Here is a 26,567-nt window from a genome sequence, read left to right on the forward strand (position 1 = left end):
ATATGAGGGTCATGCTGCAGGTAGTGCAGCAAGAAGGCACTTATGTGTCTTGCGCATCTCGGAGCCCCAAAATTATTTTCCGGGCTAGATGCAGCTAAAAATTATTTTTAATTTTAAATCTGGTGGAGCTTATTATAGATGGCCTAATAGGATCAGTGCTGCACACTGCTACAAAGCCCAAATTTTTTTCCAGTCAAGATACAGATAAACATGATTAGTAATTTGAAAGCTTAAAACGGTTGGTAGGGTGATTTTAAACAATCATCAAGCTTTTACTCTCCCCAGGATGACACAGGGGTAGAAAAGTCGTTTCGGATCCATGATTTGTTCATCTTTATGAACGTGAGTCTGTCTACATTATCAGTGGAGAGCCGCGTGCGCTTATCTGTCAGCACACCACCAGCAGCGCTGAACACACGTTCAGACAGAACGCTGGCTGCGGGGCATGACAAGATCTCCAAGGCGTAAGTGGCTAGCTCCGGCCATTTATCCAGATTGGAAGCCCAAAAAGAGCAAGGGTCCAGTGACACAGTCGTGGCTTCAATGTTTACTTGGAGATACTCCTGTACCATCGTCTCTAGGCGTTGACTATGTGTCAGACTTCTTGTCTCCTGTGGCCTTGCAAAGGATGGGCTAAAAAAGTGGTGAAATGATTCCGCAAAATTGATGTTACCACCAGATACTGTGGTTCTGTTACGTTTGAGTGCTGAACACTTGACGGTCCCACGGTTGGCAAGTTGGAACTGTGAGATTCACTACGTGCACCACTGGTATTTTGTGGAAAAGCACATGTAAGATTCTGCAACAGTCTCTGCTGATACTCCTGCATGCGTGCATCCCTTTCTATGGCAGGAATAATTTCTGCAAATTTACTTTTGTACCGGGGATCTAACAGTGTGGCAACCCAGTAGTCAGGATTATTTCTAATTCTCACAATTCGAGGGTCATGTTGCAGGTAGTGCAGCAAGAAGGCACTCATGTGTGTTGCGCATCCAGGAGCACCAAGTCCCTGTTGTGTTGGTGGCGAGGTAACAATCATGCTTCCTTCCTCTGTCCTCTCCCCCCAACCTCGCACAACAGAAATGTGATCAAGGTCTCCCTCATCTGATGAGTCTTCCATCAGTTCGTCCTCCACTTCTTCCTGGGCTCCTGCACCTTCCTCACTAGTTTGGCTGCTACCATGCGCCCTGGTAAAACCATCTCCCCCACCCTCACATGCCTGCCGCCTTGGTGCTGCCGACCGTCTGGACCTTGCAGATGTTAGCCCTTCCGCATACAACTCCTCCTCCTCTACTTCCTCCACCTCCTCTTGTGCCACCACCTGACTCCGAATTCTGTTTAACATGGAATAGTCATGCTGATAATGGCATCGTCAGCACTAAACATCTTCGTCGCCATTTCAAAACTGTGCAGAAGGGTGCATAGGTCCCTGATCTGAGACCACTCCTCCAGCGTGATTTGCCCCACCTCTGAATCTCGTTGGCCCAGGCTATACGTCAGAACGTATTGCACCAGGGCTTGTCGGTGCTGCCACAGTCGCTGCAACATGTGCAGAGTTGAATTCCACCGGGTAGGCACATCGCATTTTAGCCGGTGAAGTGGCAGGCCCAACGACTTCTGTAGAGATGTAAGTCGCTGAGCTGCGGGATGCGAACGGCGGAAGTGAGCACACAGCGACCGTGCCCTCTGCAGAAGGCCATCTAGTCTGGGAAAGTGGGCTAAAAATTGCTGGACAACCAGGTTCAACACGTGAGCCATACAAGGCACGTGTGTGACATTGCCCCGGCGAAGGGCCGCACCCAGGTTTGCAGCATTGTCGCACACGGCCTTCCCTGGTTTCAGGTCCAGTGGAGACAACCATTCATGAAATTGGTTCTCCAGAGCTGACCACAACTCCTCAGCTGTGTGACTCACATTTCCCAGACATTTCAATGTAAAAACCGCCTGATGACGTTGAGCCCTACTGCCAGCATAGTAAGGAGGTGTGCAGGATCCCTTCTGCGCAGTTAGAAAGCTTGTGGCATGACCAGACAGGCTTTGGGTGCAGGTGGAAGACCGAGAGGAGGTTGAGGAGGCAGAAGCAGTGGAGGAACTTTGACATAAAGAGGATTGACGCACAACTCGTGGGGACGGCAAGACTTGGACAGCAGCCCCTTGTCCTGCTGTCACCATAGTTACCCAGTGCCCAGTCAGCGACATGTAACGCCCCTGTCCATGCCTACTCGTCCAAGTGTCTGTGGTGAAATGCACCCTGTCACACACAGAGTTTCTCAAAGAAGCGGTGATGTTGTGTGCGACATGCTGGTGGAGCGCAGGCACACCTTTCTTTGAGAAGTAGTGCCGACTGGGCATCTGGTACTGGGGCACTGCGACGGACATAAGGTCTCGAAAATCCTCTGTGTCCACCAGGCGGAAAGGCAGCATTTCTGTAGCCAAGAGCTTGCAGATGGTGAAATTCAACCTCTTAGCTTTCTCATGGCTAGGAGGAAATGGTCTTTTACTTGTCCACATCTGAGGGACCGAGGGCTGGCTATTGTGCTTAGACGGGGTTGATAAGGGTGTCCCCGGCAAACTGCCGGTCTGTGAGGAAGATGCAGGCGGACATGTTAGGTTGCCTTGATCCAAAGGTGGTGCTATCGATGTCGGACAGCGCTCAACACCAGCTGCTGTTACCACCTCCAAAGAAAATGATGACCTGCCAATCACGCTGGCTGTTGCGGGTAAAGAGGTGGCAGGTCTGCGCCCCAAAACAGGTGTGACTGCTGTCCCCCCAGTCACAGAGGATGAAGAGGCCGCGGATGCACAAGATATGGCAGACGGTGGTTGGCCCGGCCGGCTAGGCCGCATTGTAGCACACTGAGCTTCCCACTGCAACTTATGCTTCATGTCCATGTGACGCGCCCCTGGGCCTGCTGTGTCGTGCGGCATCGCGCGCACGGGGGCTTACCCGGAGCCGGATCTGTTGAGGGTTGTAGTCTCGTGGCGGTGACCCGGTCCGTGCCCAGGGAGTCAGACTAAGTGGCGCTGTATTAGCGGTAGATGTTGTACGACTACGCTACCCGTTGAATGCAGCGAAGGAGCTGCCGCTGCAGGGCAGACCGCTGAGGCCGGTGGTAGGATTGTGCAGCGTGATAGTATCACCCCCAACGGGAGGGGTATGGCCTCAGGGCAGCCGACGTGGATGATGGGGGTAGCAGGAACCACTCGGAGACGGTACGGTGTAGTTCAGGGTCTTTACTGGTGACAAAGATAGACCCTCCCGGTCTAGCGATTGGGGCCTGGTCAGTCCTTGAGCAGATGGGATCTCCCCTGGCCAGGCGGAGTTGTAGGCCTCCCAAACTAACTGTACTCTTCTGGCTACCTTGCTAGAGGCGGGTATAAGTAGCCCACGTCCCTGAGTGTACCGTGTGGTGCTCACCCATATGGCCGGTGACTCGGGGCCTTCTAGTAGCTTCCGCTCCACGACGGCGGTGCTGGTCCCATGCGTGTGACCGTGCCTTCGGGTTTCTTGGCCAGAGGACCTGAAATCCCCTGCCTGACGGATTCTGCTGCTGGGTAGGAGTTAGTCCCCACAGCCTCGGACTCCGGGTCCGGTAAGAAATCTTCTCAGTCAGGGCGAGCTCTGCAGCTGCCAGCCCCTGACTCCTTGTAACACTGCTCCCACAGAGCTCCTGTTGTTTCTTCCCATAGCTGCTTCTCTTCTCTGTCTCTACTTCTGGCATGGCCCAGGAGCTGGGCCCAGCCGGAGCCACAGCTCCCTGTCAGCCCTCCTGGCTGAACTCTCCCTCTGAACTCTCTAACCCTGCCTCAGCCCCAGGTTTATATAGGGGAAGTTCTTCCCCTCCCAGGACTGGGCAGGAGGTGTGGCATGCATAGGATTCCTGACCAAGAGACCTCCCACCTGCTCTCAGACATAACATTGCTGTTACTGTGGAAACCAGACCCCTGGGGTGCCACACATGTGCCGGTTCATGCATGAAGTACTCAAACTATGTATTTTTTGGCCTCTACTTAGCTTTTGAGGACAAATGTTACAGATAACACGAGTTGGGTCATCTTTATCGATCTGAAAAAATGCCCAGGCTATGCAAGGCTTAGCACCCATGCGACCTGAAGAGCCACCACGACTTGTGGTGAGGGGCAGAGTTGTGTTTGAGGATGCAGTTGTTGACGTGCTTCCAGTACTACGTCTCTGTCCAGGAAGGCGCAACCTGACCTCGTCGTCACTAGCATCTTCCTCCACCTCCTCTGCTGACCTCATCTCTTGGCTGACTGTGGGTTGACAGTAAGTGGGATCTCCAACCTCATCATCATCACCCTGTGAGTTATCACACCCGTCGTCCTCAGAGCCAACCTGTTCCTGCCCTGACAAAAAACTAAAGTTGTCGCTCCAATCAGGTATTTGAGTCTTATCATCGTCTTCCTCATTGTCTCCACCAACAGGAGTTACAGTTTGGGAATGAGGGTCTACATGATGGTCAGAACCTTCTGCGTCTGGTCCTGGATCCGACTCATAAAGATTCTGGGCATCAGTGCAGATCATTTCCTCGTCTGGATTCACAGAAGCGCTGGAGTAGACCTCTGATTCCCAGGCTATAGTATGAGTAAACAGCTCTGCAGACTCAACCATCTGTTCTACCTCATACTCAGACGGGCAGCTGGAGATTTGGGAGCTGTGAGGAAGCAAGTGCGATTTGGGTGACACCTTTGAGGACTGGAGTATTTGTGATGTTGAAGTTGATGTGGAGGAGAGCCCACTTAAAGGAGCACTTGATATCCGTTGAAGCACCTGCTGTTTTTGTGCCTCATCTGGAATTTGTAGCGATTGGCGTGGCCGTAAGAAAGGGATCTTATCACATTGTCCGCTAAAAGAAGTAGACATTTTAGTTTGGCTGGAAGATGGTCTTTCTTCTGCAGATGTTACTGTTGCTTTAACACCTACCCCACGGACACAACCTTTTTTCCCCTTCCCAACACGCCTATTCCCCTTTCCACCAGCAGCAGGCCTTTTTCCACTCATTTTGGTGGTTTACTAATTCACAACTCTGGAGTTGTTTGCACAAAAAAACAATGGATGGGAACCGAGCAGAGCTGAGTGGCCAAACTGTGGTATTAGCCCAAAACTATTGGCTGGGTTAGATGCAGAAAAAAATATATTCAGTTTGCAAACTGATGGAGGTCAGTATAGATGGACTAATAGAGAAAGTCCGACACACTGCTACAAGGCCAAATATTTTTTCAGAGGTAGATGCAGAAAAAAATTATATTCAGTTTGCAACCTGATGGAGGTCTGTATAGATGGATTAATAGAACAAGACCCACACACAGCTAGAAGCCCAATATTTTTTCAGAGGTAGATGCAGAAAAAAATATATTCAGTTTGCAACCTGATGGAGGTCAGTATAGATGGACTAATACAACAAGTCCCACACACAGCTAGAAGCCCAAATATTTTTTCAGAGGTACTGTAGATGCAGATAAAAATTATTTTTAATTTGCAACTGACGCGCCCCTGGGCCTGTGTCGCGCAGCGTTGCGCACGCGGGAGCTTACCCGGAGCCGGATCTGTTGAGGGTTGTAGTCTCGTGGCGGTGATCCGGTCCGTGCCCAGGGAGTCAGACTAAGTGGCGCTGTATCAGCGGTAGATGTTGGACGACTACGCCACCCGTTGAGTACAGCTAAGGAGCTGCTGCTGCAGGGCAGACCGCTGAGGCCGGTGGTAGGATTGTGCAGCGTGATAGTATAACCCCCAACGGGAGGGGTATGGCCTCAGGGCAGCCGACGTGGATGATGGGGGTAGCAGGAACCACTCGGAGACGGTACGGTGTAGTTCAGGGTCTTTACTGGTGACAAAGATAGACCCTCCCGGAGTACTGGCTAGCGATTGGGGCCTGGTCAGTCCTTGAGCAGATGGGATCTCCCCTGGCCAGGCGGAGTTGTAGGCCTCCCAAACTAACGATACTCTTCTGGCTACCTTGCTAGAGGCGGGTATAAGTAGCCCACGTCCCTGAGTGTACCGTGTGGTGCTCACCCGTATGGCCGGTGACTCGGGGCCTTCTAGTAGCTTTCGCTCCACGACGGCGGTGCTGGTCCCACGCGTGTGACCGTGCCTTCGGGTTTCTGGGCCAGAGGACCTGCAATCCCCTGCCGGTCGGTTTCTGCTGCTGGATAGGAGTTAATCCCCACAGCCTCGGACTCCGGGTCCGGTGATAACTTCTCAGTCAGGGCGAGCTCTGCAGCTGCCAGCCCCTGACTCCTTGTAGCACTGCTCCCACAGAGCTCCTGTTGTTTCTTCCTATGCTGCTTCTCTTCTCTACTTCTTCTCTACTCACTAACCCTGCCTCAGCCCTAGGTTTATATAGGGGAAGTTCTTCCCCTCCCAGGACTGGGCAGGAGGTGTGGCATGCATAGGATCCCTGACCAAGAGACCTCCCACCTGCTCTCAGACGTAATATCTCTATCACTGTGGCAACCAGACCCCTGGGGTGTCACATTCCCCCCTAGTGAAATTTAGTACTCCGGGACTAAACATATTTTTAGAAAAACATAACAAGGTATAAACAATAATAATACAATAAGAAAAACACATAAAGATGGTTACGGCGTGTCCGCAACCGGGTGCAGTTTTGAAGAAAACAAAGGTGTCCATTTCACCAAAACAGGGAGACGTAACCAGGTAGGGGTCTGTCCTGCCCCGAGTCCTTATCAGTCTTTTAGTCCATCCTGGGTTACGCTCCAACTAATTGTACAAGGATTCCCGGTAAATCCACCAAGGACTCCTAAAAATAACTAGAAACACATAATTATTTACAAGCAACAAGAAAAACAGGTAACCACAAATAAAACAATTTATACATTTCAAATCCTCCAACGTGCGGGTAACTGGCCTCTAGTGGCCCTAGTGGACCTACGGAGCTGACTGTCTAGACCTGAACTACAGGGTGTAGGAGCTGTCAAGGGTAAACTGGGCAGCTGTCTACCGGCTCTTTGGCTCACTAGGGGTACGGCATGCTCACTATAAGCAGAGGGTTGATCCTCCTGTTCTGCTTGTGTGGAGTCTTCTGCCTCCTGGACCGGCTGTTCTTCCAGCTCTACCTGTTGCTCCGTAGGTGCTTGGGATGCTGGTTGGAGGAAGGTGAGTACGGGTACCACAACTGCGCCATTGACTTGAGTCCAAGACCGAGGGAAGTCTCCGAGCACAGTACTAACCATGTCTTCCCTTTCCTCTACGGGTCGAGGGTCTTCTTGTTCCTCTTCAGGGTTCCGTAGCTGTTCGGGACACTTCTTCAGGTGATCCCGGGATACAATGGTTGTGGTTTCCCCTCCGTCTTTACTGATGGTACAGACCTTTGGGTTGTCGTGGCTTGAGGGCAGTACGATGTACGGGTCCTTCTCCCACTGGTCGTCCAACTTGTGGAGCCGCCTTTTCCTCTTCAAGACCTGCTCTCCGGGTACCAGGGGAACAGCGGGAGCATACTGGTTGTAAGTTTTCTCTTGTCTTTCCCTAGCTTGACAGAGACTTCGCTCCACGCTCTCCTGTACTTTCCGGTACTGCTGCTGCCTCTCTGTGTCCCAGTCTGCTTCTGGTGAAGTGTCCTCGGGTGTCAGGACTCCCATCTCCAGGTCAACAGGTAGCTTACCAGGCCTTGCCCTCATCAGGTAAGGCGGGGTACAGTTGGTGGAACCTACCGGGATGTGGTTGTATAGGTCCACCAGATCGGGCAGCTTCTCAGGCCACAGACTGCGTTCTTCCAGGGGCAACGTTTTCAGAAGATCCATTACCACCTGGTTCATTTTCTCACAAAGTCCATTAGTTTGCGGATGATAGGGTGTCGTCCTTATCTTCCGGCAGCCGTACAGATTGCAGAATTCCTGGAAGACCTCCGCTTCAAAGGCAGGTCCCTGGTCCGTCAGCACTTGGTCCGGGTACCCGTGTGGACGGCAGAAGTGCTGCTGGAAGGCTCTAGCTGCTGTTCGAGCTGTTAAGTCCTTGACGGGGACGACAACCAAGAACCGGGAGTAGTGATCCACGATGGTTAGTGCGTAAACGTAGCCACTTCTGCTTGGGGTCAGTTTTACATGATCCAAGGCTACCAGTTCCAACGGCTGCCGGGTGACGATGGACTGCAGGGGAGTCTTCTGGCTGGCACGGTCCTTCCTTCTTAGGTTGCACGGGCCACAGTCTCTGCACCACCTCTCGATGGTTCCCCTCATGCCTACCCAGTGGAACCGCCCGCGCAGCAGGAACTCCAGCTTCTTCCATCCGAAGTGTCCAGCCCCGTCGTGGTATGCCTCCATCACCATGGCTGCGTCTCTCCGTGGCACCACTACTTGCCAGATTAGTTCATGCGTCCGGGAGTTAACCATTCTGCGGCACAACTTCCCCTTGTAAAGGAACAGTCGACTCTTCTCAGCCCACAGTTGCTTGGCTTCCTCCGGAGCGTCTGGGTCAAGGCGAGCCTCTGGCCGAGTCAGCATCTCCTTCACCAGTCGGACGGCAGGGTCACTGTCTTGCGTTTCCTCCCAGTTGTAGTGAGGCAAGGGGTTAAACGTAGCGGCTTGCTTACTCCTTACCCGATGGGAATACTGGATAGTCCCATGATGGTGGAACGCGGGGAGTTCAACTTCTTCCAGTCCCTCTGGATCTTCTCCTACGTCCGGTAGGTTTGGCATCCTGGACAGGGCGTCCGCGTTGGTATTGGAGCGTCCTGCCCGGTATTTGATTGTGAATTCGTAGTTGGACAGACGGGCCATCCATCTCTGCTCTAGGGCACCGAGTCTTGCCGCGTCCAGGTGTGTCAACGGGTTGTTATCCGTGTACACGGTGAACCGGGAAGAAGCGAGGTAGTGCTTAAAGCGTTCGGTGACTGCCCACACCACTGCCAGGAACTCTAGCTTAAATGAGCTGTAATTCTCAGGGTTTCTCTCGGTGGGTCGCAGTTTTCGGCTGGCGTAAGCGATTACTCGTTCTTTCCCCTGCTGGATCTGGGACAGCACGGCTCCTAGCCCGATGTTACTTGCGTCGGTGTAGAGGATAAAGGGCTGGCTGTAATCAGGGTACGCCAGGATTTCATCCCCCGTGAGGGCCATCTTCAGCTGGCGGAAGGACTCTTCTTCTAACTTCTCCCATCTGAAGGGTGGCTTCTGGTTCTTGGCCTTCCGGGACTGGCCTATCAGGAGGTCCTGCATAGGAGCTGCCTTTTTGGTGAAACCGGGGATGAATCTGCGGTAATAGTCTACCAACCCGAGGAACTGCCGCACTTCCTTTACACTGGAGGGACTTGGCCATTCCTTAATTGCGGTGATCTTATCAGGGTCGGGAGCCACTCCATCAGCGCTCACCACGTGTCCCAGGTACTGCACCTTTGGTTTCAGGAGGTGACACTTGGAGGGTTTCACCTTTAGGCCGTAGCTTGCCAGAGCTTCGAACACTTCCGCCAGGTGTTTCAGGTGGTCCTCATACGTCTTGGAATTTACGATGACATCGTCCAGGTACAACAAGACCGTCTCGAAGTTTCTGTGGCCCAGACAGCACTCCATTAATCGTTGGAAGGTTCCTGGTGCGTTGCAGAGTCCGAACGGCATGCAGGTAAACTCGCTAAGTCCCATCGGGGTGGTGAATGCGGTCTTCTCCCGGTCCGCCTCTGCTACAGGAACCTGCCAGTACCCACTAGTGAGATCCAAGGTAGAGAAGAAGTTAGCAGATCTTAAAGCAGCCAAAGACTCCTCTATCCTTGGTAAGGGGTACGCATCCTTGTGTGTGATACGGTTGATTTTCCGGTAATCTACACACATCCTCATGGTGTTGTCTTTCTTTTTGACTAAGACTAGTGGAGCTGCCCAGGGGCTACAGCTATCCCTGATCACCCCAGCCTCCTTCATGTCTCTAAGCATCCCCTTGGCGTGTTGGTAGTGTGCAGGGGGTACGGGTCGATACCTCTCTTTTATGGGAGGATGGTCTCCCGTGGGGATGTGGTGTTCTACCCCCTTGACTCGCCCGAAGTCTAACGGGTGTTTACTAAACACTCTCTCGTACTCTTGAACCACCCGATAGACTCCCTGTTTCTGGTGTGAGGGAGTGGAGTCAGTACCCAAATGTAGTTGCTGACACCAGTCCTCCATTGTTTTCTTAGAGCCGTTACCTTCCTCCGGGGAAGATGGAGGCAAGGGTTCTACGGACTGTATGGAATCTTGATTGATGGTATACAATTTGGCTAGCGTGGCATACCGGGGCAGGTACACTTCCCTCTTCCCGATATTTATTATGCGAACGAGCACCCTCCCATGGCGTACATTGACCACCCCCCGTGCTGTCAAAATGGTGGGCCTACTGTCTGAGTAAACTGGTTCTACCATTGCCTGGTAATCTCTACCTCTCAGACCAATAGCTGCCCGGCACCAAATCATCATTTCACTTTTCGGGGGCATGGCAATAGGGAAAGGGTCACACATTCGCACGCTACCAATCTCACCACCGGAGAGTTCTAGCTGTTGCCGTCGCATCAGTGCCCGGATCTCTTTCTGGAGCACTCGCTGCTGGCCGGAGCTGGCGTTCTTGGCAACCTGCTGTAAAAGGAAAATCACCTCTGCAAGACAATTTTCAATTACATTAGTTCCTAGAGTTATCTTTGGGTGACTCTCGTGTTTGTCAATGTCTACAATGATCAGTCCCTGTGCTGCCAATTCGACTCTACCGATTTTAATGGTCACCTCTTTAAATCCAATCTGTGGCACGGGCTGACCATTGCTGGCGATGATACTCAAGTCGTCGTCAGGGTAGCGGGTGATATCCGAGTCATTCCAGTACTGCTTGAAGAGCACGTACGGGATGGTGGTGACCTGTGACCCGGTGTCCAGTAGGGCACTCATAGGAATACCATCCAGTACCACGGGTAAGACTGGACGTCCTCCCACATATTTGTCGCGCCAGTTCGATGGGCCTGGTGATCTTTTTCCTGGGGGTTGGCCCTCTACCCCAGGTTGTGCCAGTTTAAAGGACAGTACCTTGCCATATGTCCGGGTTGATTGCAGCGGCGGCAGATGGGTCGTCCGTCCTCGTTGTATCGGTCGCTGCATCTTCCTCTGGCCGGTGGGGTCCTCCTTGGTCGACGCCACGGGATGTCCTCCGGTCCGGATGCCAGCTGGATCTTCCCTGGAGTGGAAACCTGTAAAGACTGCACAGTTCGAGTTAGCGCAGCAACTCTTTTAGCTAGCTCTTGGACCTGATGGTGCAGGTCTGGAGCCGGGTCATTGTTCAAAGCCTGCGCATCAGCACCCACAGGCCCTGCCGACAAGGGCGCCGCCTCCTGGTGGTAAGTGGTAGTGGGGCGTCTGTGGGTCACAACGCCACCTGGTGCCGGTTCTCGAAGCACCCGGATGGCTCTGTCCTTGAACTGTGCAAATCCCAGATGAGGGTCCTGTAAGGCCATTGCCCGCAACTGGGTTCGGTGGGCATTGCAATATAAACCCTCTATAAATTGTTCAGTCAACAGCCTGTCCTCGTCTCCCACGCCGTCAGGGTCGGTCTGCTTAATGGCTCTCAGGGCCTCTTGTAGGTTCAGGGCATAGTCCCTTATACTCTCATGTGCCCGCTGTTTGCACCCGTAGAATCTAAGCTTGATCTCGGCTGAGGTGCGGGTATCAAAGGTGTCCCTCAGCCGGGTTAGTATCCCTGCGACAGTCCTCCCCCCAGGTGGCCAGGACTTTACCTCCCTTTGGGCTGCCCCGGTTAATTGGGCCACCAGGATGCTCACTTTTTGCTCCTCTGTGAGGGGGTACACCTGGAAGAGGCTATCCAGCTTTTCTCTAAAGTCATGCAGTATATGTGACTCCCCTGAGTACTGGGGTAGCCAGGCTGCCCCCGGGATATAGGGCATGGTGAAAGGCATGACCGCAACAGCGGTGGCACTGGCGGGGGTTGAAGCGGTGAAGCTCTCCTCCGTATCCGACATCCTTCTCCCCCCTAGTGGACCGTGGCCTACCTTGCGATGATCCTCTTCTGTAGGCCGCGGCTCCGCAGTGGATCGTCAGGGTTGAGGACCTTCCGTCGCGCTCCTGTGTCGTCGGCGTCTGCTGGGCTCCTTCCAGGACCTTACGCAACGTCCGGACGTGAGGCGGGGCTTCAGTTCTCGCGCGCTTTCGGAGTCCACGCCCCTCTTCTTCCCACGCGGCGTCCTCAAGATGGCGTCCAATGGCGGGAAAACTCCACGTGTGGCGGGAAGAAGGCTGAAGATGGCGCCGGATGGCGGGAAAACTCCACCGATGGCGGGAAGGAAGCGGAAGATGGCGCTGGATGGCGGGAATCTTCACCACAGGTAAGTTTGAACAGTCTTTTTCAGGCACGCAGTACCCGGTGGTTGCGGGCACGAGATCCTGCCGACTACGCCAAAAGTTGACGCGCCCCTGGGCCTGTGTCGCGCAGCGTTGCGCACGCGGGAGCTTACCCGGAGCCGGATCTGTTGAGGGTTGTAGTCTCGTGGCGGTGATCCGGTCCGTGCCCAGGGAGTCAGACTAAGTGGCGCTGTATCAGCGGTAGATGTTGGACGACTACGCCACCCGTTGAGTACAGCTAAGGAGCTGCTGCTGCAGGGCAGACCGCTGAGGCCGGTGGTAGGATTGTGCAGCGTGATAGTATAACCCCCAACGGGAGGGGTATGGCCTCAGGGCAGCCGACGTGGATGATGGGGGTAGCAGGAACCACTCGGAGACGGTACGGTGTAGTTCAGGGTCTTTACTGGTGACAAAGATAGACCCTCCCGGAGTACTGGCTAGCGATTGGGGCCTGGTCAGTCCTTGAGCAGATGGGATCTCCCCTGGCCAGGCGGAGTTGTAGGCCTCCCAAACTAACGATACTCTTCTGGCTACCTTGCTAGAGGCGGGTATAAGTAGCCCACGTCCCTGAGTGTACCGTGTGGTGCTCACCCGTATGGCCGGTGACTCGGGGCCTTCTAGTAGCTTTCGCTCCACGACGGCGGTGCTGGTCCCACGCGTGTGACCGTGCCTTCGGGTTTCTGGGCCAGAGGACCTGCAATCCCCTGCCGGTCGGTTTCTGCTGCTGGATAGGAGTTAATCCCCACAGCCTCGGACTCCGGGTCCGGTGATAACTTCTCAGTCAGGGCGAGCTCTGCAGCTGCCAGCCCCTGACTCCTTGTAGCACTGCTCCCACAGAGCTCCTGTTGTTTCTTCCTATGCTGCTTCTCTTCTCTACTTCTTCTCTACTCACTAACCCTGCCTCAGCCCTAGGTTTATATAGGGGAAGTTCTTCCCCTCCCAGGACTGGGCAGGAGGTGTGGCATGCATAGGATCCCTGACCAAGAGACCTCCCACCTGCTCTCAGACGTAATATCTCTATCACTGTGGCAACCAGACCCCTGGGGTGTCACACAACCTGATGGAGGTCAGTATAGATGGACTAATACAACAAGTCCCACACACAGCTAGAAGCCCAAATATTTTTTCAGAGGTACTGTAGATGCAGATACAAATTATTTTTAATTTGCAACCTGATGGAGGTCAGTTTTAGATGGACTAATACAACAAGTCCCACACACAGCTAGAAGCCCAAATATTTTTTCAGAGGTAGATGCAGAAAAAAATATATTCAGTTTGCAACCTGATGGAGGTCAGTATAGATGGACTAATACAACAAGTCCCACACACAGCTAGAAGCCCAAATATTTTTTCAGAGGTACTGTAGATGCAGATACAAATTATTTTTAATTTGCAACCTGATGGAGTTCAGTATAGATGGACTAATACAACAAGTCCCACACACAGCTAGAAGCCCAAATATTTTTTCAGAGGTACTGTAGATGCAGATAAAAATTATTTTTAATTTGCAACCTGATGGAGGTCAGTATAGATGGACTAATAGAGAAAGTCCGACACACTGCTAGAAGGCCAAATATTTTTTCAGAGCTAGATGCAGAAAAAAATTATATTCAGTTTGCAACCTGGTGGAGGTCAGTATAGATGGATTAATAGAACAAGACCCACACACAGCTAGAAGCCCAATATTTTTTCAGAGGTAGATGCAGAAAAAAATATATTCAGTTTGCAACCTGATGGAGGTCAGTATAGATGGACTAATACAACAAGTCCCACACACAGCTAGAAGCCCAAATATTTTTTCAGAGGTACTGTAGATGCAGATACAAATTATTTTTAATTTGCAACCTGATGGAGGTCAGTATAGATGGACTAATACAACAAGTCCCACACACAGCTAGAAGCCCAAATATTTTTTCAGAAGTAGATGCAGAAAAAAATATATTCAGTTTGCAACCTGATGGAGGTCAGTATAGATGGACTAATACAACAAGTCCCACACACAGCTAGAAGCCCAAATATATTTTCAGAGGTACTGTAGATGCAGATACAAATTATTTTTAATTTGCAACCTGATGGAGGTCAGTATAGATGGACTAATACAACAAGTCCCACACACAGCTAGAAGCCCAAATATTTTTTCAGAGGTACTGTAGATGCAGATACAAATTATTTTTAATTTGCAACCTGATGGAGGTCAGTTTTAGATGGACTAATACAACAAGTCCCACACACAGCTAGAAGCCCAAATATTTTTTCAGAGGTAGATGCAGAAAAAAATATATTCAGTTTGCAACCTGATGGAGGTCAGTATAGATGGACTAATACAACAAGTCCCACACACAGCTAGAAGCCCAAATATTTTTTCAGAGGTACTGTAGATGCAGATACAAATTATTTTTAATTTGCAACCTGATGGAGGTCAGTATAGATGGACTAATACAACAAGTCCCACACACAGCTAGAAGCCCAAATATTTTTTCAGAGGTACTGTAGATGCAGATAAAAATTATTTTTAATTTGCAACCTGATGGAGGTCAGTATAGATGGACTAATAGAGAAAGTCCGACACACTGCTAGAAGGCCAAATATTTTTTCAGAGCTAGATGCAGAAAAAAATTATATTCAGTTTGCAACCTGATGGAGGTCAGTATAGATGGATTAATAGAACAAGACCCACACACAGCTAGAAGCCCAATATTTTTTCAGAGGTAGATGCAGAAAAAAATATATTCAGTTTGCAACCTGATGGAGGTCAGTATAGATGGACTAATACAACAAGTCCCACACACAGCTAGAAGCCCAAATATTTTTTCAGAGGTACTGTAGATGCAGATACAAATTATTTTTAATTTGCAACCTGATGGAGGTCAGTATAGATGGACTAATACAACAAGTCCCACACACAGCTAGAAGCCCAAATATTTTTTCAGAAGTAGATGCAGAAAAAAATATATTCAGTTTGCAACCTGATGGAGGTCAGTATAGATGGACTAATACAACAAGTCCCACACACAGCTAGAAGCCCAAATATATTTTCAGAGGTACTGTAGATGCAGATACAAATTATTTTTAATTTGCAACCTGATGGAGGTCAGTATAGATGGACTAATACAACAAGTCCCACACACAGCTAGAAGCCCAAATATTTTTTCAGAGGTACTGTAGATGCAGATACAAATTATTTTTAATTTGCAACCTGATGGAGGTCAGTATAGATGGACTAATACAACAAGTCCCACACACAGCTAGAAGCCCAAATATTTTTTCAGAGGTAGATGCAGAAAAAAATATATTCAGTTTGCAACCTGATGGAGGTCAGTATAGATGGACTAATACAACAAGTCCCACACACAGCTAGAAGCCCAAATATTTTTTCAGAGGTACTGTAGATGCAGATACAAATTATTTTTAATTTGCAACCTGATGGAGGTCAGTATAGATGGACTAATACAACAAGTCCCACACACAGCTAGAAGCCCAAATATTTTTTCAGAGGTACTGTAGATGCAGATAAAAATTATTTTTAATTTGCAACCTGATGGAGGTCAGTATAGATGGACTAATAGAGAAAGTCCGACACACTGCTAGAAGGCCAAATATTTTTTCAGAGCTAGATGCAGAAAAAAATTATATTCAGTTTGCAACCTGATGGAGGTCAGTATAGATGGATTAATAGAACAAGACCCACACACAGCTAGAAGCCCAATATTTTTTCAGAGGTAGATGCAGAAAAAAATATATTCAGTTTGCAACCTGATGGAGGTCAGTATAGATGGACTAATACAACAAGTCCCACACACAGCTAGAAGCCCAAATATTTTTTCAGAGGTACTGTAGATGCAGATAAAAATTATTTTTAACTTGCAACCTGATGGAGGTCAGTATAGATGGACTAATACAACAAGTCCCACACACAGCTAGAATCCCAAATATTTTTTCAGAGGTACTGTAGATGCAGATACAAATTATTTTTAATTTGCAACCTGATGGAGGTCAGTATAGATGGACTAATACAACAAGTCCCACACACAGCTAGAAGCCCAAATATTTTTTCAGAGGTAGATGCAGAAAAAAATATATTCAGTTTGCAACCTGATGGAGGTCAGTATAGATGGACTAATACAACAAGTCCCACACACAGCTAGAAGCCCAAATATTTTTTCAGAGGTAGATGCAGAAAAAAATATATTCAGTTTGCAACCTGATGGAGGTCAGTATAGATGGACTAATACAACAAGTCCCACACACAGCTAGAAGCCCAAATATTTTTTCAGAGGTAGATGCAGAAAAAAATATATTCAGTTTGCAACCTGATGGAGGTCAGTATAGATGGACTAATACAACAAGTCCCACACACAGCTAGAAGCCCAAATATTTTTTCAGAGGTACTGTAGATGCAGATAAAAATTATTTTTAATTTGCAACCTGATGGAGGTCAGTATAGATGGACTAATACAACAAGTCCCACACACAGCTAGAAGCCCAAATATTTTTTCAGAGGTACTGTAGATGCAGATAAAAATTATTTTTAATTTGCAACCTGATGGAGGTCAGTATAGATGGACTAATAGAGAAAGTCCGACACACTGCTAGAAGGCCAAATATTTTTTCAGAGCTAGATGCAGAAAAAAATTATATTCAGTTTGCAACCTGATGGAGGTCAGTATAGATGGATTAATAGAACAAGACCCACACACAGCTAGAAGCCCAATATTTTTTCAGAGGTAGATGCAGAAAAAAATATATTCAGTTTGCAACCTGATGGAGGTCAGTATAGATGGACTAATACAACAAGTCCCACACACAGCTAGAAGCCCAAATATTTTTTCAGAGGTACTGTAGATGCAGATAAAAATTATTTTTAATTTGCAACCTGATGGAGGTCAGTATAGATGGACTAATAGAATGATGCTATGCCCAAAAGATTTTACTTCACTAGGTGCAGTAAAAAAATTGGTATTCTATACACAGGTGGTATATCTTGCAGCACAGATAGGCTACTCCACTGACTAACACACTCTGCAATAGGCCAAAAAGGATTAGCTTTGCTAGATTCAGCCAAATGCTGTGAAAAAAACTTGCACAGCACTGGCACAGACCTGCCTGGCAAAAACTGATAGGAACTGATGTAACCTAGTCCTGAAAAGGACTCCAATTACAATTAGTCTTTACTCCCACAACCTATCTATTTAAGAGCACAGACCTCCCTGATAAAAGTCGTAGGAAATGCTGTAACCTAGTCCTTAAAAGGACTGCAATCACAACTATTCCCTACTCCCAAGCTATCTGTATATTTGTGCGAAAATTGGCTTGAAATTAACAAGGTATAGCGCACACAGCAACAGCGGTGCCGTCTAACACGCAGCTGCAGCAGTGAGAAAATGGTGGCGACGGGGAAAATGGCTTGGTCTTATAGGGCAAGGACATGTGACATACACTGCCAATGACACATGCCCTTGCTTGTGTGAAAAAAAGCACTTCGCTCCGTGTGTGCGCTGCTGATAGGCTGACAGATTGCACCTCCCCACTGCAAATGCGGGAAAGAGAAAAAAAAATGGAGATCTTCATTGTTCCTGCAGAGATCCATCCCATGCCCCTCCCCCCACCCCGCTGTACACTCAAACTGCGTATTAACATTAATTTTCATCATTACTGAGAAAAAATCCAGTTATGATTTTGGTGCACGAACAGTTATCGAACATAACCTCGAACAGCCGAATTTTTATCAAATTGTTCGTGTTCGCCGAACGGCTCGAACACCGCCCAAAACAGCTCGAATTTGAGATTGGCGAACAGTTCGAGTAGAACAACGCTCATCTCTAGTCCTGACCATCGCACTGTTCTTACCTCAGAGGAGGAACACTACACTCCATTAGAGAAGTGCAGCATCCCTGTGGCGGTCGAACCCTCAGGGGCGCCACACCTACTCAAGTGCTCCCAGGATCTACGTCCTCCACCCCATCCACTACATAGTTCCCCCTCTCTAAGTGGTTCCTCCCCACTCCAGCCAGGGATCAGGGACTGTGCTCTCCCATAGGAGCAATCTCGCCCTGTCCCCCGGAAATGTGGTGTAGTGAATGCAGGTGTTAGGGTCCCAGGCAGTACTCCTTCCTTACGTGAGAGTGAGATACCACACCTCTGGATGAGATGCAATACCTCTGTGGCGACCGAACCCTCAGGGGCGCCACATTAGCCTGTGTGGGTATATGGATTTTTGATTCTTATTTATTCTTATGATCATGTTGAAAGGTTTCTAAAGTAGATGGATGTATAATCAGTGGACTCTCCACTAGATTTTTTACTTGTGATTTAAGGTTTTTGGTATGTTCACGACTCTGTATATGTGCCTATATATATAAAAATAAATTGGTGTATTTTTGTACTTCTCTATATACTATCTGAGATATATATGTATATATTTTTTAGGTGATCACTGCTCAGTTACATGCCGTCTTTTCTTCCTTGGTACATGCAGAGTCTGTTTAAGGCATGTTGCATGTAGATCCCATTTATCGGGTGGTGCCCTCCAAACTCGTCCGTTACTACAGCACAATGTCCCCTGTTTGAGCACAAAAATTCTGATAACGGGTCTACTTGAAACTATTTTTTTTGTGCAGTGAGGCATGAAATGTAAGGGGATCCTTCCACCTCCTCTTGCATGGTAAACTGGCCACTTCAAGATAAATGGTCTGAAGAGCTGAATAAAAAAATAGTTTTGCCTTTTTAATTTCTTCTTTCCACTGCATAGATATTGGCTCCTAAGGTTTAGGTCACCTAGTATTCTAATTTTCCCTTCAACTAAGGGGGTAGTAACAGAGATTATTCTCTGTGGGGGGCGTTTATTTTTTCCCCTGTATAAGGTTGCCTAATCATAAGGAGGTAGCATCATACAGGGGGAAAAGAGAATGCCCACAGAGGAAGTCAGATCCAGCTTTTTCAGTGTGAGCTGGTAAGTCTCATGTGTCTAACCTTATCACATGGAGATCTCAATCCTGGAGCTGTTCTCATTTTCTGTAATTTGTAATCCACTCCTATTTGGTGGGTAGTTTATCTCCTTCACCACTCTGTCAGTACTATAAGCATTGTCAATTCCCTTCTCTTGCTTTCCAGCATACATTGTGCATGCCATTGTCTAATGGCTTGACTGGAATTGAAAGCCCACTTCTTTTTTTTGCCTATATTCAGATTTACAGAAGAGTAGGAACAGAGAGACATAAACCCACACCCACTTCCTGTAAAGAAACAAACCCCCATCCCCACTTCCTGTCAGGAGACAAAGCCACGCCCCCAACTTCCTGTACAGAGACAAAAACCTGCCCCACTTCCTATAGAGTGGCAAAGCCATGCCCTCACTTGCTGTAGAGTGGCGAAGCCATGTCCCCACTTCCTATAGAGTGACAAAGCCATGCCCCCACTTCCTGTAATCTTTTTTGTCATCTCTGCTGCTAGAGACGGATTACACTTGACAATTGACAATGAACAGCAAATTAGAATGGCGATACCTAGTGACCGGCAATTTAGAGTAATTTTTTGGGGGTAAATAACATAAATTTTAAATAGAGTGACTTGCAGATTGTCACTTTATTACATTATCTATTAAATGAGATCAAGATGTCTGAAAATAAAGTGCCCATTTAATGAAATACATATTATTATACAGGATAAAACCTTTAGCCTTATTTGCTGATTTATTGTGTTCTTCCTTTCTACAGAAATTGTTGATGGAAATTTGAAGATGACCTTGGGTATGATTTGGACTATTATCCTGCGTTTTGCTATTCAGGACATTTCTGTTGAAGGTAAAATTAATACATTTCATTCCTTACGTTAGACCAGTTTGGTTGATTCTATTTTTTTTTGTATTTTTATTTTTTTTTAATGTGCTATGTATTGTTGTGGGCTATGAAGTTGAAGGTTAAAATCACCTCTGCCATTGATCACTACTATACAAGTCTATGTTGGTCACGAAAGGCATGCTGCCTGAGAAGCATCACATATATGTTAATTTCAGTTAGTTGTCTAAGCCAGCTGAAAGGCGTTGTGACTGCAGACTTGTGAATCCTCACATTGTGCATACTGCGTGCTGTAAGGATTCTCCGGTGCCGGGAGTGGGCAAAATGCATACTTCCAGCCACATTCTCACCAGTCGTGTCTGGCCTCACTCAATGGGCTCGCACTGAGTGAGGCTGCACACGTCTAGTCTGCACGTGACAGCATGAATGCAAATAACATAATTGCAGTAACTTGCCGCTGATACCGGAGAACTCTCACAGTGCGCACTGCACGCTGTGAGGATTTACAAGTCTGCAGTCACATAGAGCCTAAGGCCTGGACAATCCCTTTAAGTTTTTCCTGTACTTAAAGGGGATTTCTGGTGAAAACAAGTTATTACCTATCCGCAGGATAGGTGATAACTTACTGATCTGTGGATGTCTGACTGCTGGGACCCGCACCATTCGGCAAAACAGGCAACTTTTATCTCTGATGTTGCACTTTTATCCCCCTTACAAAATACTTTGGCAGGTCCAATGCCCGGCTGGCCCTCCATTCATTCTTTATGAGGCTGCCAGATAAAAAGCTGATCGCAGCACTCGCCAGCCCCATATGGAATAAACGGAGTGGTGGCCAATCATGCAATTGCCGCGCTCTTTTAATGGAGATAAAAGAGCCGATCGGTACGGGTCCCCCACGATCAGTAAGTTATCACCTATCGATCCCTTTTTTTTTTCACTGAACAAGTAATAGTTCTTTGGTTGCTCCTGTTTTATGACATTATTATATTATTGTCCTTGTCCAGAAACATCCGCTAAAGAAGGATTGCTGCTCTGGTGTCAAAGAAAGACTGCTCCTTACAGGAATGTCAACGTGCAGAACTTCCACATCAGGTAACATAAGACGAAAGAACAGCAAATCTCAAATATTTTGCAGCAATATAAATGTTTGGAAAGGAAGCGAATATCATATCGGTCACAGCAGGAGATTACACCTGGGGCTTCTGTGCAATAATAGTATATAAACCTCCTGTGTAACATGATGACAGCTGGGAAGTAGACATAGAAAATCCCTCACTGGTGCGCCAACTCACCAGTAATTGTGATAGCAATATATTCCTTTACATGTCATTTAGTAGATGCTCTGAAGAATTATTATTTTTTATTATTATTTTTACTTTTTTTTCTATTCGTTGCAAAATCAAATTTTTCTTATCAAAATCCTGGATGTGATGATCTGGTTAGACAGTCTTACTGGGCAAAAGTACATGTTTTGGTAAAAAAAAGTAGTAGTAGCACTTTTAGCCAATTACAGAAGACCATAATAGAGCCACATATAAGGGGGCCCAAATAAGGGTCCGTATTCTAATTACAAACACTGCACATACTACATTCAAGCAAGAAGATCCTAAATATAAATGAAAAATTCCCCTGCATGCATATATGACATTGATTCCCATGGCAAAGATTATAATCCCACCACTATGGATCATAGAAACAGAGAAATAATCCCACCATTATGGAACAGAGTTTTGCCACTCAATTGGGGTTGACATTTGCTTACCCTTTCACATTCTAGTAAGACAGATTTTCGGAAGAGGGTGCTACTGATCAGGAACCCAACACTCAATAGCAAAGGGGATGTGACAGCAATGGATGGTTGCCCACTCTACAAAAGCCCTCTAGTAGTCCCATGGACAGCCATTTTGACATATCAGTAACATAAGACTGCGCCAATCAGTACAATAGTTGTGAAAACTATCAGATAGTAAAATTCAAGTCTACAGCAAGTCTATGGTTGCCATAGACTCAGGATGGAAATGTTAGAAAACTCCTGTTTGTTTTTTTTCCATCTTGTGTTTTGCAGTCACGTGACCATCTGCCTTTCCACAAAAGGTTTCCGGATAGGCCTGGGCCTGGAGGATCCAGAGGATCCTCATAAAAGAGGGGGTACTGTTAGAACCCTCCTGTTTGTTTTTTTCCATCTTGTGTTTTGCGGTCACGTGACCATCTGCCTTTATATTCCAGCTCCGCCCTTTTAGCTGTGCTGGACTTCAGTGTTTGACTGTCTCTCTAGCCAGGTGCTTCGGTGCATTTTTCTGTCAGTTCGCTTGGTCCTTCTGGGACCTCTAGTACCTTTTTGTCAGTTTATCTTTTTGTGTTCTGCAACAACTTCTCTGTTTAGGAGGTGTCCCTTTTTTGTCCCAGTCCTTAGTTCTTTTAGGGACCCCTCCCTTTATGCTATAGGTCTTCATTCAGACTAGCCGAGGACTAAGGCGGGTCTGTTTGCTAGGAACAGGCAGCCCGCTACATCGTAGGGATTCAGTTTAGTCCTACTGTAGGGACAGCTTTCCCCTATCTTTCCTTAGTACATGTTGCAGATCATAACAGTAAGTCCAGCCCAAAAAACTAAAAGGAAAGAAATTCGGGGATTGGTAGTTTCCATCCAGGATTTGGCTCAACACCTGCAGGGATTGTCTCTGGAGGTGGCCGAGCTACAGCGATACGTGAGTAGCTGTTTGGAGCGCATTTTGTGGAACCCAAGGTAGGACTGCCTGATGTTTTTTTATGGTAAACAGCAAGATTTTTTTTCCTTTAAAAATGCTTGTTTGTTATATTTTCGTTTGAGACCAAGGTCCTCTGGGAATGAATCACAGCGCATTGGTTTTATTATGTCACTTTTGCACAATGAACCACATGGGTGGGCCTTTTCTCTCCAACCTAATGATCCATGCTTAAGGTCTGTCGAAGAATTTTTTTCTGCTATGGGTCTATTATATGACGATCCTGATAGAATCTCATCTGCTGAGGCAGAACTCAGGCGTTTGAATCAGGGGTCAGGTGATGTTGAAAATTATTGCACACACTTCAGAAGATGGGCTTCAGAAGTTAAATGGAATGATCCTGGCTGAAATGTTTTTTTCTTGCTGGTCTGAGTGAAAGGGTTAAGGATCTGCTAATTGCAATCCCTGCACCTGAGACTCTGCAGGATGCCATGCAATTAGCTGTTTGTGTGGACAGGAGGCTGAGGTTCAGGCTGAATGAGGTAAAGACTCCTGTAATGTCAGGTCCTAGTCCCCAGAAAATCTGCTCAGATGGCGGAGAACTGATGGAGGTTGGAGCGATGTCACTCCGCTCTCAGGAAAGAGGCCGAAGGTTCGCTGAGGGATTGTGTCTTTATTGTGGTAAAGCTGGCCATTTGATTAAGTATTGTGAGCTTCATTTAAGTTAAAAAAAAAAAAAAAGGTCAGTTACGCCCGTATAGCTTGTTTACGCTCTGCAGGAGTATTTCTTTCTGGGAGTACTACTCTGCAGGGAGATTTGATTGAATTTCAGGTATTTGTGGATTGTGGTTCAACACTTAATGTGATTGATAAAGGGTTTTTGGAAAACCTTAAATTGAAATCCAAACCTTTGTCATCACCTATTTCTGTGATTGCAATTGATAACACTCCCTTGAAATGTATTACTCACAAGGTTGCTGCATTTCCCCTCACTATCAATGGAGTTCACCAAGAAATTTTGGACTTGGTTGTTTTAGATAATTTACCCTCTCCAGTCGTTCTAGGTTTGCCTTGGTTAAAACTGCACAATCCTTTACTGGACTAGTCTACTAATGTGATTAAATCTTGGAGTCCGAAGTGCTATGATAAATGTTGTAATGGTCGCATTGTGGCTGTGGAAAAAGGGGAATTACCGGTACCTATTCAAGATTTTTGGAGGTTTTTTTCAGGGGAGGAGTCACAAGTTTTACCTCCTCATAGGGATTATGATTGCGCCATTGAGTTTATTCCGGGAGCTACTCTTCCCAAGAGTCATTGTTTAATCTGACTATCTCTGAAAGAAAGGCCTTGGAGGAGTACATACAGACTAGCCTGGCTGCTGGTCACATTGGACCTTCTAAGTCGCCTGTGGCAGTCGGATTTTTCTTTGTTAAAAAAAAGGACGGGGGTTTACGTCCATGTCTGGATTTTCGTGAAATTAATAAGATTACCGTACGCAATTCCTACCCATTGCCGTTAATTCCTGACTTGTTTAACCAGTTAGTGGGGGCCAAGTGGTTCTCTAAAATTGATCTCCGGGGGCCATACAATTTGTTACGAGTGAAGGAGGGTGATGAATGGAAAACTGCTTTTAACACTCAGGTAGGTCATTTTGAGAATCTGGTGATGCCTTTTGGTCTTACCAATGCACCTGCAGTTTTTCAGAACCTTATTAATGACATCCTGAGACCTTTGATTGGTAAGAATGTGGTTGTGTATTTGGATAACATTTTGATTTATTCGCCAGATCTGGAGTCCCATTGGCAGAGTGTACGTGAAGTTTTGCAGTTATTGAGTGATAATTCACTCTTTGCTAAGTTGGAGAAATGTGAGTTCGCTGTGCAGAAAATTAGTTTTTTGGGCTACATTGTCTCCTGCGAGGGCTTTGAGATGGACCCTGTGAAGGTTCAGGCTGTGCAGGAATGGCCTAGGCCTATTGGGTTTGAAATCTATATAGAGATTTTTGGGTTTTGCCAATTATTACAGGAAATTCATTAAGAATTTTTCTGTAATTGTTAAACCTCTAACCGATCTCACCAGGAAAGGTGTGAATATGGTCCAGTGGACTACTGAGGCCATTGAAGCGTTTGAGTATCTCAAAGAGAGGTTCAGTTCTGCCCCTATCCTTATGCAGCCTGATGAGACCAAGCCTTTTTTGGTCGAGGTCGATGCTTCATCAGTGGGGGTCGGAGCAGTTTTGTCTCAGGAGAACAAGGGTGGAGTACATCCTTGTGCCTTCTTTTCGAAAAATTTTTCGGAAACTGAACTGAATTATGATGTTAGAAATCGGGAGTTGCTGGCTATTAAACTCGCGTTTGAATATTGGTGTCATTTTTTGGAAGGCGCTAGATTTCCTATTCAGGTGTTCACAGATCATAAGAATTTGATCTATCTGGATGCTGCCAAGCGCTTGAATGCCCGTCAAGCTAGGTGGGCACTTTTTTTTTCTCGGTTTCATTTTTCTGTTACCTATATCCCTGGTACTAAGAATGTTAAAGCCGATGCTTTATCTTGCAGCTTCTCTCCTACGGTCGGTGCCGAGGAGGAGAGCATTTTACAGAAAGGAGTTGTGGTGGCGGTATTAGACTCCATTTTGGAGGATGGGATTCTGAAAGCTCAAGATGATGCCCCATCAAACACTCCCCATGGGAGGTTGTTCGTGCCTAGAGCCTTTAGGAGAGATTTGTTTGTGGAGTGTCATGAGTCTCGGTTGGCAGGTCATCCAGGAATTTCTGAGACTAAGAGACTTATCAGTCGCAGTTTTTGGTGGCCTGGATGGCAGAAAGAAGTCATCAAGTGGGTGCGTCAATGTACTGTGTGTGCTAGGTCAAAGGCTTCACATACTCCTGCTGCGTGGTTGCTTTGCCCTCTGGAGGTTCCTAGTGCGTCTTGGACGCATCTCACAAAGGATTTTATTACTGATCTTCCTGTGTCCGAGGGTTTTACTGTCATCTGGGTGGTCGTGGACCGTTTTAGTAAGATGTGTCATTTGGTTCCATTCATTAAGTTGCCCTGTGCCAAGACACTCGCTAAGGCGTTTGTTAAGGATATTGTCAAGCTTAATGGCGTTCCCACGGATATTGTTTCTGATAGAGGACCTCAGTTTGTGGCTCGCTTTTGGCGTGCTTTTTGTGACAGGTTGGGAGTCCATTTGTCATTTTCGTCTGGTTATCATCCTGAGTCTAATGGACAGACTGAAAGAAAGAACCAGGATATTGAACAGTTTTTGCGTTATTTTGTGGCAGACAATCAAGAGGTGTGGTCTGAGTTTCTGCCTCTCACAGAATGTGCTCTTAACAATCATACATCCTCCTCTGCTGGGTGTTCTCCTTTTTTTGTTGCACTGGGAGACATCCGTCTTTTGGTTCGTTCTCCAAATTGGGGTCGGCGGTGCCGGAGGAGGAGAATTTTTCCGGTGATTTGGAGAGAGTTTGGTCTAATGTACGTTGCAACCTTCAAGAGGCTAACAAGATGTCCTAGAAGTATTTTGACAGGAAACGTAAGGAGGTTTTGTTTACTGTGGGTGACATGGTTTGGTTGTCCTCAAAGAACCTGCAGTTGAGGATTCCCTCTAAAAAACTGGGTCCTTAGTTTGTGGGTCCATTTAAAGTGCTTCAGGTTGTTAACCCGTCTGCTGTTAGGTTGGATGTCCCTACTTCCTGGAAGATTAATCCTGTGTTTCATGTTTTCTTGTTGAAAAAGG

At 47.4% G+C, this 26,567-nt stretch overlaps 1 protein-coding gene across 1 annotated transcript in view; it reads left to right on the forward strand.

The window, feature by feature from the left end:
- LOC141213743 (alpha-actinin-3) overlaps positions 1–26,567 on the forward strand; it is a 112,469-nt gene that overhangs the window by 59,406 nt on the left and 26,496 nt on the right. The window contains exons 4-5 of the mRNA XM_073665352.1: positions 20,043–20,129; positions 21,128–21,215. Coding sequence (XP_073521453.1) covers positions 20,043–20,129; positions 21,128–21,215 — 175 coding nt within the window. The remainder of the gene's footprint in view (positions 1–20,042; positions 20,130–21,127; positions 21,216–26,567) is intronic.

The sequence above is a fragment of the Phyllobates terribilis genome, unplaced genomic scaffold, assembly GCF_046119375.1.
Source record: "Phyllobates terribilis strain yellow unplaced genomic scaffold, ASM4611937v1 Scaffold_211__1_contigs__length_3443825, whole genome shotgun sequence".
Classification (NCBI taxonomy): domain Eukaryota; kingdom Metazoa; phylum Chordata; class Amphibia; order Anura; family Dendrobatidae; genus Phyllobates; species Phyllobates terribilis.